Consider the following 14285-nt stretch of genomic DNA (forward strand, 5'->3'; position numbering starts at 1 on the left):
AATTCTGGCGGATTGGTTTGTATAAATAGCTTTGATTAAATTGTAAAATTTAGAGCCAAAGTTCATATATTCAATTTGTTTTATGAAATACTGCTACTGAAGACTATCAAATGCCTTTTTAAAGTCCATAAATATTCATGCAACTGATTTGTCATAATGTTTATCATAGTATTCGATAGTGTTCAGTATCATTGTAGTGTTTGTTGCTATATTTCTTAATGGGAGAAATCCATTTTGATCGGAATGGATAATGTTGTTTAATATTTTCTTTAATCGGTCTGCAATTATTGATGTAAATATTTTGTAATCTGTGTTAAGTAGTGCTATGGGTCTATAATTTTCTAAAAGGTGTTTATTTTGGGTATCTTTGGGAATAAGCGTTATGTATGCTTCGGACCATGAAGTAGGAAGTTTTGCGTTGATAAGTGCATCGTTGTAGATATCTAAGAGTATAGGTGTAATTATTTCTAAATGTTGTTTGTAAAATTCAGATGGAATTCCGTCAGGACCTGGAGTTTTGTTATTTTTTTGCTTTGTTATTGCAATTGCAATTTCTGTGGTGGTGATTAACTTATTTAAGGAAGATCTTTGATCAATGGTTAATGTTTTTTGTTCATTTTGTTGTAAGTATTTCGATAGTAGATCACCATCCAGATTTGAAGTTTTATAGAGTTGTTGATAAAAGTCCTGAATTATTTGTTTTTTGTCAGAATTAGTTGTTTTTAGATGTCCAGAAGGGTCTCCTAGGCCAAGGCATCTATATTCCTGTCAAGCTTTTGGTGTGCCAGTTTAAGAGATAACCAACGGCCTGGTTTATTAGCGAATTCAAAGTGGTTTTGTTTCGCAGTTTTTATTTTTTGTGCAATGTGTTCTGTTATTAAATTTATTCCATGTTTAATTGTTTTTATTTCAAGTAAAGTTGTATTATTTTTGGGATCATTGTGTAATGTTTTTTCGGCAAGTTGTAAAGATGTATTTAATTTTTGTAATTGAGCATATTTTTCTTTTGTTTTGTTTGCAGAATAAGAGATATAAATGCCACGAATATACACTTTAGTAGGATCCCATGCTATATGATTAGGTATCTCACCATTAAAATTAATTTTAAAAAATGAAGGAAGATCGTTTTGTATTTTATCTTGAAATTCTTGTTGATTAATAATCGTTTGATACATAGACCATCTATGAAAGGTTTTATGATTGGTATCTTTGAATGTTAACAATAAGGGATTATGATCTGCCTAAGTTGCATTTAATATTTGTATATCTGTAATTTCGTTTATAATTTCAAGATTAGACCAAGCCATGTCAATGCGTGAATAGGTTTTGTGAGGGGGAGAAAAGAAGGTATATTGTATGGTTTCTGGGTGATAGTATCTCCATATATCTTTTAGAGCACATTCATATATTATTTGATTAAACATTGAGGGTAGAGTATTGCGGGAGTGGTGTTTGGTATTGCCTTTATGGTCTTTAATCTTGTCTACTATTGCATTGAAGTCTCCAATTATTAAGAAATTGGTCAGATTCAATTCTAATATTTTTTTAATGTAAATTGTTAAAATAAGATTGTTTAGTAGATGGGGCATATATTGTTATTATAGTTATTTTTTTATTTTCTCATTTTACTTGAACTATCAATAACTGGCCGTTGTCATCAGCATATAATAATTTAGGGAAATAAATTTTTTTGACGTATAGAGCTATACCTCTTTTTTTCCAGCAGCAGAGGTACAAAAAAGTTCGAATTTAGGAAAGGTTAATAAGGTAGTCTGATCTTTTTTGATATGGGTTTCTTGTAAAGATATTATATCATAATTATATTCAGACAATTTGTGAAATACTTTCAATCTCTTTTTATGCGAGTTCAAACCATTTATATTGGTGGAAAATAATGTAATTTTATTTTGTTTACTGTTGGGGTATGGATTCCTTGGATTTCTCTCTTCGTGCTTCGATCCTTGCCCGGGTAATTGGTCCTTGTCTAGAGTATTTGCCATCTACGTTTTTGACTTCTCTGTCTTTATCTGGGAGATTATCATCGGAGCTCATTTCTTCAGTTGAAAGTATTTCTCTGGTATCGGTTTCTTTCGGTATGGTCTGATCAGTTGTTTTCAGAATATGAGTATAAAATTCTTTAGCATCTTCGGGCGAGGTGATTTTGTATTTCTTATCCATAAGGAAAATCATCATTCCTTCGGGTATAAGCCATCTGAATTGTATACTATTTTTGTTTAATTTACTTGCTAGTGTTTGGTACGACTTCCGTTTTTCTCTCACCCGTCTCGGAATTTGGCGCAAAACCACGAAGTTTCTACCTTGGTGCATTGCTGGGTTCTCTTTAGACATGTTATAAACTTCATCCCTAGTTGTTCTTTTAAGAAACCGAACATGTACTTCTCTAGGGAGCCTGTTTCTTCTAGCGTACGAAGTAGAAATTCAGTACACTTCATCAATTTGGTTAATCATTTCTTCGGTGGTTTTGCCAGTGATACTTGCTAATATTTCTGCCATTGTGCTGGGGAGATCGTGTTGTTCTGATTCAGTTATGTTCTGAAAATGGAGAAAAAAAGCTGATTTTTCTAATTCGAGATTTATGATTTAGATTTATCTAAAGATTTGTTGATGTATTCCGCTCTGGCTTCAGAGAATTGGAGTCTGGTATCCATTCTGTCAGTGATCTCTTCCACATTTGTTATTCTTTGGGAGTTTTGGACTATGGTTCCTTGAACGCCTTCCATCCGGTCATCTAATTTCCCCATACGTTCATCGAGGTGACCCGCATGATCTTGAATTTTCTTGATATCTTCATTATTCCCATTGTTCCTCTTAAGGATTCAAAATTTCTATCTATTGAATCTTGCATTTTAATCATCATTTCAAAGAGGGAGTTTAGTGTTATCGTTGGGGTCACTTGGGAAGTTGTGCAGGAGTTGCTTTGTCTAATGGGATGGAATCTGCAGGGCGTTGCTGAGCTGGTGTCGCTGATTGATTAGCATTTTTCTTCCATGATTTTATTAGCGTTGACTGATTTGGAGTAGACATCTTTGTAGTATTTGTAGGTAAAAACCGGTATAATAGTGTAATTATGTGAAATGTTTGAATTATGTGAGATTAGTCAGAGATAAGAAAATGTAGGTATAGAAAAATAAAGAAATAGTTGAGTAGAATTAGAGTCAATTGAAAGATACAATAGTAAGAATTAAGTATGTAGTAAGTAAAATATGTCAAGTAAAAGGGTATATGTAGTAATAATGTAAAAAGTATTAATATAAGAACATCAAAAATATTTAGAACTTAAGTCATTATATTGCTAATTCATTAAATATCAGTTCAAAATAGTCAAAATTATTAATCTCTATTGCAATAATTTAATATAAACAAAATGTGGAAATAGTTATAGTTAAAGCGAGGTCAATTAATCAATGAATCAATTGTTACAACAGTTTACTAAATATTTCAAACTGTACAATTATTTAAGTATTTTCCTTATCTCTATTTAAACTTAGTTAGTCCTCTCTACTCCCCTTTTGCTTCATTTCCCTGCTCTCTACGTTGGAACTTTGGAACACTTATGATTATAACTCTAAACTGCAATCTGCTACGTTTTCCTTGGACCCAGGATTTATTGCATTAACATTCTACAAACTTTATAAACTACTATCTACACTTCGCACAAGGATTATATTACAGTGCTTTGAACAATATAATATTGATTTTCCTCATCTATAAAACTTTGCTCAACTTTATACATATTTACCAGGAAAACTAGTGGAAATCAACAAGACTGAATTAATTTCCAAATACAACAGACCATCAGATCTTCTGGATACATGATTGTATGACATTCTATACGATATATTGATTTATTGATCGATTGAAATATTGCTTTATTGCCCACTGACACATGAATTTATTGAACTAAACTTTTGACTTGTATTTTTTACTTGTATTTACTGCCAATATATTCTTAATTTGAAATACAATTGATTAAAAACTATAGCCTTGTGTTTTTTAAAACTCTGTGTGCAATATGGATTCATGCAAAATATTACTTACATTATTTTTCTGCAAGATTTGTAGTGCTTTATTGACATTGTTCAAGGCATGAACTCTAGTGAAGCCCTTTTCTTTCCCCTATAAATACAAATAACTATTTTCAATTATTTAAAAAAAATCATTAATATGTTTATGACAGAAAGCTTACACCATATTTGTAACAACCAAAAAGAGCTTAAAGAACATAAATCCTTATTTTAGTAATATATTATTAATAATATACATTTATTAGTGAGTATATTGAATACCATTGTGATGGAGGAGTAATACCTAATTAAAAAAAACTTGGTCCAGCTGGCCTGGCTGGTAGCACCTTGTAAGGGCCCCTTTCCAGGGTTACAGGAGAAAATGGTCAATGGTTTTGAAGGCAGAAGAGGGCTCTACGTTCCAACGGTAGATAAAAAGACAAAACCATCTTCTAGGATAAGGAAGACTGCAAACCTCCACTGCATTGTTGCTATATCCATAATTGGAAAAGACTTCAAGAGTAAACCTTGAAGCAAAATCTGGAGCCGGAGTCCTGGAAGCAGTTCGTTACTATATGCTCCCTCCCATATTTGGGCATATCAGGGTGATTAGACAGAAAAAAGGACAGAAAAGCATATAGCCCCTGGTACAAACTGAGACAGGAGGAGAATCTGTGGCCCTAGAGGTTAAAGCTACTGCCTTATAGGCAGACTGTCCAGGTTAAAATCCCAGTAAGGGTATGGCTAGCTGATGAGAGCAAAATTTGCTCAAAATAGATCTATACTAGTCTCCCTTCATTTTTATTACAGAAAAAAAAGTTACACACACACACATATATATACACATACATGTATGTATCTATATGTCTCTGTGTGTTTGTGTGTGTGTAACATATTTTGCTGTTAATAAAAATGATGATGAAAATTATCAGCAAAAATATGTTACACATATAGAATATAGTTGGCCAGCTATAAAATTAACTGCCTGCATGGCCCCTGAAGGGGTGAAGAGGCAAAAAGGAAGCAGTATGCTCCCTCACATATTTGGATAAACCAGAGTGATTTGCCAGAAAAAAATAAAATAACATATATATATAGGTTAAAGCTACTGCTTCACAAGGCAGAGTCCCCAGGCTCAAATCCCAGTAAGGGTATGGCTAGCTGATGAGAGCAAAATAAGCTTGAAATACATATATACTAGTCTCTCTTTTTGTCATCAACAAAAATATGTTACACATAGAATATAGTTTGTCAACTATAAAAAATAATAACTGCCTTGGATATGGCCCCTGGAGGGGCCGAGAGGCAAAAAGGAAGCAGTATGCTCTCTCCCATATTTGGGTATACCAGGGTAATTTGACAGAAAAAAAATATATAACTCTTCCCTGGTACAAACTGAAAGGAGGAGGGCTTGTAGTCTAAAGATTAAAGCTACTGTCTTACAAGGCAGACTCCCCAGGTTTAAATCCCAGTAATGGTATGGCTAGCTGATGAGAGCAAAACAAGCTTGAAATAGATCTATACTAGTCTATTATGTCTATAATGTAATGGTTAATAATGATAAAAATAACTGTCTTATCTTATTTTTTAATATGAATATGTTTAGCTATAGCAATAGAGTTCATTAGAGGTAATTAAAAATAGTTTGAACACCGAAATGAGGATATTTTATCAATTTCATCATCTAATTTGATATTAAACACACACACACACACACACAAAATAAGAAAATGTCCCTTCAAGTTTCTATTATGGGAGGACAATATGGAAAAACGTTTGGGACATTTGCTAGAAAAAAAAGAGAATGTCATAAAGAAATTTAAAACAGCAGTAACATACACAAATTGCAATATATTTTTTATATTTTTATAAAATATAAAATATTTACAGGTATAAGATCCATAAATACTAATTTTACAATAAATTTTATTGCTAGATAGATATAAACATACATGTTTTTGGCCTGTAAGACCTTCCAGGAGTTCCAAAAGCTTTCGACCATCTTGCAAATCTTTGAAGAGATCTTCAATTGGATGAATACCAAACTGAAATGAGAGGACATTTATTAGATGTTTATTATGTATGCTAAGTAATTGTAATGCTTCCGTTCGTCGGGCTGGCTGGTTTTGCAGGGTGGGTGCAGCAAAGGGAGGCGCTGGCTGGGCCCTTGCTTGCATAGCCAGGCTCTTGGGAGGGAGGGAATCGGCCCTACGCCCTGGAGCTGCCCGCCCCCCACTGAGCCTGGCGCCCCTTTCCCCAGGGGAAAAGCGTGAGGGGGGTGTCCACGAGGAGGAGGACCACCACAGCCATCATCCTCAGCCGGCACGGGGCGTGCATAAGTGCAGCAGCGTGCCCCCCACGGGCCGTGGGATGGCCTTGATCGGCGTGAGGGCTCCACCAGCCCCCATCCCAATCCTGCAGCTCAAGGGAAAGCAAAAGGGAGATCAAAGCGAGAGAAAAACAGAAAGGATGGTGAGAGAAATAATAAAAAATAAGAATTAATAGCAAAAAGGGAGGAGAAACAAATGAGAGAGAGAAGGGGGAGGGAGAAGTACACAGAAATGAGAGAGACCTGGAGGGAAAGAAAAAAAGGGAAAAGAGAGAGAGAGAGAAGTGGTGAGAAAGAAATAAAAGAGAAAAAGAGGGAGGGAAAGAGAGAAGTGGAGAGGAAGGAAGGAGGAAGGGAAGGAGAAATGGAGAGAACAAGGAAGGAAGGAGGAAGAATGAAATGAATGGAGGGACAAAAGAAAAAAAGACTTTTGGGAGGATGTAATTTTTTATTTTTCTCAACATACATTCAAACAATAGAGTTTACCATCTAATTTTCCATGAATAAAATAAAGTATTTTGTTAGTCACTAATATCAATCATCAAAAAAGTTGCAAAAGTTTTTTTTCTAATTTTGTCATCCAGTTACATACATTTTCGCTTAATTAAATTCCTTCCTTAATGTTCCTTCAAATTAAATTCCCTCCTTAATGTTCCTTCAAAAAGTACACCAATTTTATTTCTATCTTATTAACCATTATGCCAAAGTGCTTCCTTCTTTCTTTATATATTTTTCTGTAAACCAAGAAAACATTGTATAGCCAATCAGATGTTAACAAAAGAAAATTAAAAACAAAACATATACGAATTTCAGACTTCTTCCCCCCTCTAAATAATACATTTACCTAATCCCAAATTTAAAAATTATTTCAGCCCATCTAACATTTAGCCAATTAATACATATTTACATTTCTTACTTAATTATTAATCTTAAATTTCAGTCAATTTGAGAAAAGAAAAAAGGGGGTAAAATCTAAATATTTTCTATTTTCAATCAATTAAAAATCAATAATATTAATCTCCCCAACAATTCTAAATCCAATTCCATTTATGCATTGATCCAAATCAGTATCACCTACTACATATCTTATTACAATCAATACTTCTAACTTTATTAAAACAGACCAGCAATTCCTAAATTCATATATCTAAATGGAAAAAATTATTAAAGTTTAAAAAAGAGCAAACAACAATACTCCAATTTCTTTAATCTAAGCAGAACTTTGAACCGAACCGTTTTCTTTATTTTTTTGTATCCCCTTTTAATCCCCCTTTCCATTTTATTCTTTCTATTCTTCCTTGTTAAAAAAATAAAGGGGTTATTGGATCAAACTTTGGACACTTGACAACATAGTTATGATGGTGGCAATGTCCCAGGGTTATGTGAACATCTTTTGGGATCTTCTGACAAGCAGCTGCAGGGATTCACTTAATGATTGTGGCAAGAAAAGTGGTAAAGTGAGGCAGAACTCACTTAATAACCGTCTTACTCAGGCGATAGAAACGTTGGCCTCCATTGGGATCAGAACAGAAGTTGAGGATTATCTGTCTCACCAGTGCACTCTTTTAGAAGCAGATCAGGACTCCATTTTGAAGCTCCACAGAAAACATCTAGGGTGAAGGCAGTTAGTCCTTGACTTACAATGGTTCATTTACTGACCGTTCAAAGTTGCAACGGTCCTGAAAAAAGTGACTTATGCCCCTTTTTCACACTTAGGACAGTCACAGCAGCCTGATGATCGCGTGATCAAAACTTTGCTGCCGTTTCATATTTATGACCCTTGCTGTGTGTCCTGAGGTCACGTGACCCCCTTTTGTTTCTAACTGATCCACGCCCAGGCATGAAAATTTGCCGCTCAATTATTATACTTTTCCGCCCACACCGAAAAAAATTTAGAGGGAACACTGACTGGAAGTGGTTTTTTGAATACCTTTTGCATTGGTATACTAATTTGAGCATTCCTGATCATAAACAAATGAGAAATGAAATGAAAAAAAGTAATGTTTAATTGTTTATTTTGCTCAGAAAAGGCCCCCCCCAGCTGTTTGCAATTATGTTCACTTTACATATGGATTAGGCTTTTCTCCTTGGAGGGAGGAGTCGACAGTCAGGATGGGTTGTACTCGCTCGTTAGAGGCTTGTCCAAGTCATAGAAGTATAAAAAGGCTGGAACCGCCCACAGACCCAGTTTTTCTGACTCGCTTCTAGCAGAGACACCTCGTGGCAGCACAACCTATTTTGTCTGTGACTCCTTATAAATAATCTCATTAGGTTAGTAATTCCAATTAATTCAGTTTAAAATTGGTCCTGAGGAAGCAGTAGGGTGCGGTGACCTCTTGGTACAGCTCTATCTGCTGGGTGGCAGGGCCCCAGGCCTTCCACACACCCCTGGCTCATTTTTTTGTCTCCTTCTGCCGTTAGGGCTGCCTTGGAGCCACTCGCAGGCAAGCCATAAGCCTGGTGAGGGATTCTGACTGGTTACAGTCTGGTCCCCTTTGCCAACGTTTCCTCCCTAGTCAGAACGTGCGAGACCTCAGAGTGACCACTTTCCCCTGGGGCTGGCTACAGTCTTAGTGGTGATTTCATTTTATCTTGATTCCCTACCAGAGAGCTGGTTTCTGACTCCGTGTCAGATTTTCCAGGAAGCTTGGGAGAGGGTAAAAAAGGCCGATAGCTTGTGACGCAGGAGAAATTGTCTGTTTACTTAATTCCCAGGCCTCAGCTACGAGGCGTTAATTGCTTCTCCTAGTAACTCAGGGAAGTTTTTTCAAGCCCCTGTTGATCCCTTTTTCGGGGGTTTTGTTTGTTTTTTTGGATAAGTGAGCCCTCTTAGAGAGGTTTTTCCTTTCTCTCCCCCCTCCCCCCCTTAATTATCGGCCGGCTCGAATTCAAACAGTCCCAAGCAACTCCAGCTCTTTTGGCGCCATCTGCTGGCTTAATTCTATAATGGTCTCAGTGCCTTCCCATATTCTGGAAAAGTTACTCAGACCAGGCTGTAAAGAAGGAGCAAATAGGGGCTAGGTTATTTTCTATATATTTAGATCTTCCTTGCAAGGGACATTTTCAACAATTTTTATTTATTCACCTTTGTTTTATTTGTCCCCTCACAGACCCCTGCAAGGGGACTTTGTCTTACTAACTTTTCCTCTACCTTTTATTCCCTTCTCCCTTTTTCTAGCTGTCTTGCCATGTCAGACCTAGCTAAAGCAGGAGGGAAAAGAACCAAAAAATCTGTCAGGCCTCTACAGGTGATTCTGATCTCATTTCCCCTATTCCAGAGAACAGGGACCCTACTCCTCAACCTTCGAAAGCAGAGAGGCGTAGGGATCTTACTCTACAACGCCTCCATGAGAAAGCAGCTAGGGCTCTTTCCCCTACTCCCAGAATTCCTAATCGGGCTCCAGCTACTATTACTCCTTCTGGGTCCGCTGGAACTTTGGCTGCCAGCGTTTGGGGCCCAGCTGGTTTGCCAAATCAAAATTTAAATCCAGACACTTCTAGACCCCCTGTTCCTCTTTCTCCTATGATTCTCATTGTACCTCCAGTTCAACCTGGCCCTTCCTCAGAGGTTCCTCAACAGATACCTCAGGCGACGCCTCCTCCAGAAGCCCACCCTTCCTCTTCAACAACCTTTGATACATCAGCCATCCAGAGGTGGATTGATTCAGCAGTTCAACGCAGCATTGAATTTAAGCTTAGCTCTTTACCCACTACCATTCCTTCTAGACCAGTACCTGCGCCATCAGTGGCCCCTCTTTCCCTTGCTGCCTCTATCCTCAGACCTAACCAAGATTCTTGGTCTGATTCCTCGACTGAGGACTCGGATTCTTACGACAAGGATCCTCCAGAGGGGGGTCATGCCGGTCTGTCTGAGGACGAAGAAGCTTCTCCAGCATTACCTATATCAGCAGCCTTATTCCCAGCAGAGTTATTTTCTACCATTTTGTTGAAGGCTCGTTCAACTGCGGGGCTCACAGCTCTGCCCACTCAAGCCCAACCTTCCGCTTCCCAAGTGGAGACCCTGTGGAATCCTTACACGGAGGAGCAAGACATAATACCGGCCCCGCCACTCTTTGTAGAGACTATTACTAAACAATGCCTAAATCCGGCGGCAGGTCCAGCTCCTTCTAATCTAGAGAAGAGATTTTTTAATGTAGCTCCGGAGCTCGCCTCTTTCCTAGAGCCCCCCGCTATAGACTTCTCAGTTCTTGCCCTGCATTCTTCAGAGAACCTGCCGGGAAAGGAGGAGGATCTTCTAAAGGGAGAAGACCGTAAAATTGATCAGCTCCTGCAGAAGAGTCATCAATCCGGAGCTACAACCTCTTCCTTTTTCGCCAGGTCCATGCTCATCTATATCAGACAGTTGCAGGAACAGATTCCGGCTTCTGACATTTCAGCCCAACAAAGCCTGAACAAGATGTTTGCCACCTGTCAACTACTTGCGGACACTACTCTTTATACATCACGGTTTGCAGCCAAAACCATGGCCTCCTCAATAGCGGCCAGGAGGATGACCTGGCTGAAGAAGTGGCAAGTGGATATTAAACACAAGTGGCGTTTTGCTACAGCAGAATACAAGGGTAAGAACCTTTTCAGTGATGCCCTGGAGCCCTTCCTCATCGATTCTAAGGACAAAAAGAAGATCCTACCCTCAAGCCAGAAGAAATCTTCTCAACGTCCATCTCCTTACTATCGTCGACCTTTTCGTCAGACTGATCAATCCTTCTCCTACTACAGAAGCTCAGCTCAACAGAGCTACAAACCTCACAATTTCCAGGACAAGAACTCTAGAGGCAGAGGAACCAAACGGCCCTTTCGCGGATCTGCAGGAAGCCGTCAGGGCCGAAGAGGTAGGTGGTGATATCCCCCACCCCGATCCCCTTTCAGTTCCCATCGGTGGTCGCCTTGCTAAGTTTGCCTCCCATTGGTCTGCTATTTCCTCAGATTCCTGGGTTCTCAATACAGTGGCAAGGGGTTTACATTTGGAGTTTCTTTCCCCTCCCCCCTCTTTCTTCATTGCCTGTTCTATTCCCAAAGATCCCTCTAAGAGGGCTCTAATGGACCAGGCCATACAGCACCTGTTAGACATTTGGGCCATTCAGCCCGTCCCCCCTGAATTTCAGGGCCAAGGTTTTTATTCTATTCTCTTCCTTGTCCCCAAATCCTCGGGGGGCTGGAGACCTATTCTGGATTTGAAACGCCTTAACCTGTATATAAAATATCACAAGTTTAAGATGCACTCTCTTAAAACTATCTTAGCCTGCATCAGAAGGGGAGACTTCATGGCATCTCTGGACCTAACTGAAGCCTACTTACATATCCTCATAGCTAAGGAACACCGTAGGTTCCTTCGTTTCTCCTATGCCGGAAGGCATTTTCAGTACCGGGCCCTTCCTTTTGGTCTATCCTCAGCCCCCTGGGTTTTCACCAAGATTTTATCAGTTTTAGCTGCCCATCTTAGATCTATACCCATTCGTCTTCAATTCTATTTGGATGATGTCCTGGTATTAGCGAAGTCCTTTAGTCTAGCTTAGGACCACTTGAAGACCACTGTCGAGGTCCTTTCAGCTCACGGTTTTTCTATTAATATTCATAAAAGCCATCTCACCCCTGCTACCTCCATCCTTCATTTGGGTACAGTTATCAACTCCTCAGTGGGTCTAGTAAGTCTCTCCCCTGAACGGATAAGTAGCATTAGGGGGTTGGCGTCCCTAATCCAGGGCGACCCTTTCCCCACCCTCTCCTCCCTTTCTTCCTTGTTAGGGAAGATGGTTTCCCGTTTTTCCATTGTTCCCTGGGCTAGACTTCACTCTCGAGATCTCCAGTGGTTTTTACTTCCCTTCCAAAAGCTTGGACAGGCCCACTTGGCAAGACGAACCCATCTTCCTCCACAGGTCCAAAGATCCCTGACGTGGTGGAAGTCCGGAGCCATCGAGGACGGTACCCTGTTCCGATCCTCCCCCACCGTAACCATCACCACGGACGCCAGTCTGTCGGGATGGGGAGCTCATTGCGGCCAGCAGCAGGCTCAGGGCCTTTGGGACGCAAGCCAGTCTTCCTGCCCCATCAACTGGCTGGAGTTACACACAGTTTTCCTGGCCCTCAAGAGCTTCAGCCACCTGATTGCCGGACAGGACATCCTCATCAGGACCGACAATATGGCCACCAAGGCACATATCAACCGTCAAGGGGGCACCAGGTCCAGGACTCTGATGCTAGAGGCCAAGAAGATCGGCCTCTGGGCAGAGAGACACTTGTCCTCTCTCCGATCGGAACACATATCGGGGACAGACAACATACAGGCGGATGCCCTCAGCCGGGCAACAGTAAAGCAAACGGAGTGGAAATTAGATGCGAGAGTTTTTCAGCAAATCTCAATGAGGTTCGGCAAACCATTAATAGATCTGTTTGCTTCCCCTCTCAACACTCAACTTCCCCGCTTCTTCTCCCGTTTCCCGTCCCAGGGGGCGGAGAACTACGATGCCCTCCACTGTCCCTGGCCCAGGGGACTACTGTACGCCTTTCCTCCATTACCTATCCTTCCCCAAGTCATCCACAAGATATTGGAGGAGCAAGCGGAGGTAATATTGATAGCTCCCTTATGGCCCAGGCAACCCTGGTTTGCGGACTTAAAAATGTTGTCGGTGGTGGAGCCATGGCAAATACCAGTGAATCCTCAACTGCTCTCCCAGGGGTCCCTCCTACACCCGGACCCAGGCAGGTGCCGCTTGACCGCCTGGCTTTTGAGCGGAGCGTCCTGAGGAGTCAGGATTTTGACAACGATGTCATTGATTATATTCATAAGGCTCGCAAACCTTCCACGGAGCGTATTTACTCCTCAACCTGGAAAACCTTTTGCTCCTGGTGTGAGTCCCAAGGATTGTCTCCAATTCGCATTCCCCTCTCAAAGGTCCTTAAATTTCTAAAACACGGCCTAGATAAGGGTCTCTCTCCGAATACCATTAAGCGGCAAACTGCAGCTCTTTCCTCCATCATCGCTTGTGACACCTGGATATCCCTTGCTCATGTTCCTTTGGTGTCCAGATTCCTCAGGGGCGTTTCCAACTCGCACCCCCCTATGGTCCACCGTTTCCCCACTTGGGACCTCCCAAAGGTGTTGTATTCATTAACAGAGCCTCCTTATGAGCCTCTACAAGAGGCTTCTCTACGATATCTCTCCTTCAAGGTATCTTTCCTAATTGCCATCACAACGGCCAGACGGATATCCGAGTTAGCAGCATTATCTGTCAGAGAGGACCTATGCCTTTTTCACCAAGACAAAGTAGTCCTCCGCCTTGACCCGTCCTTTCTCCCCAAAATCAATTCGATTTTCCACCGGAGTCAGGACATTATTCTACCAACCTTCTGCTCCCAACCTTCTCACCCTTCGGAACGCAGATGGCACACGCTTGACGTGAGGAGAGCTCTTCATGTTTACTTGAAAAGAACACGGCCCATCAGGCAATCTGAGGCCCTGTTTATTTTTTTCTCCCCTCAAAAGATCGGCCTCAAAGCTTCTTCGTCCACCATTGGTCGATGGATCCGTGGGGCCATTGTCAAAGCCTATGACATGGAGGGCGTCCAGAGGCCTCTAGGTATAACCGCACACTCCACTAGGAGTGCGGCTTCCTCGGCGTCCTGGGCCACTCAATGCCCCCTGGAGGACTTATGCAAGGCGGCTACCTGGACCTCTCTCACTCCTTTTATCCGCCACTATAAGATCGATAAATTTGCCTCAGCACAGGCGGCCTTTGGGCGGAGGGTCCTACAACAAGTAGTGGAAGTTGCCCATCCCTCGGGACAATAACTTTGACATGTCCCATCCTGACTGTCGACTCCTCCCTCCAAGGAGAATGAGCGTTGACTCACCTGATACGCTCTTTCTCTTGGTAGAGGAGTCGACAGTCAGTTCCCTCCCCTTATCTACCTTT

At 40.6% G+C, this 14285-nt stretch overlaps 1 protein-coding gene across 1 annotated transcript in view; it reads right to left on the reverse strand.

Annotated features, from left to right (window-relative positions):
* Window positions 1–14285, reverse strand: part of LOC139155793 (dystrophin-like) — a 583469-nt gene that overhangs the window by 452000 nt on the left and 117184 nt on the right. The window contains exons 4-5 of the mRNA XM_070731073.1: window positions 5978–6070; window positions 4060–4137 (exon numbers count right to left, since the gene is read on the reverse strand). Of these exons, the coding sequence (XP_070587174.1) occupies window positions 4060–4137; window positions 5978–6070 (171 nt within the window). The remainder of the gene's footprint in view (window positions 1–4059; window positions 4138–5977; window positions 6071–14285) is intronic.

The sequence above is a fragment of the Erythrolamprus reginae genome, unplaced genomic scaffold (genome assembly GCF_031021105.1).
Source record: "Erythrolamprus reginae isolate rEryReg1 unplaced genomic scaffold, rEryReg1.hap1 H_6, whole genome shotgun sequence".
Taxonomy (NCBI): domain Eukaryota; kingdom Metazoa; phylum Chordata; class Lepidosauria; order Squamata; family Dipsadidae; genus Erythrolamprus; species Erythrolamprus reginae.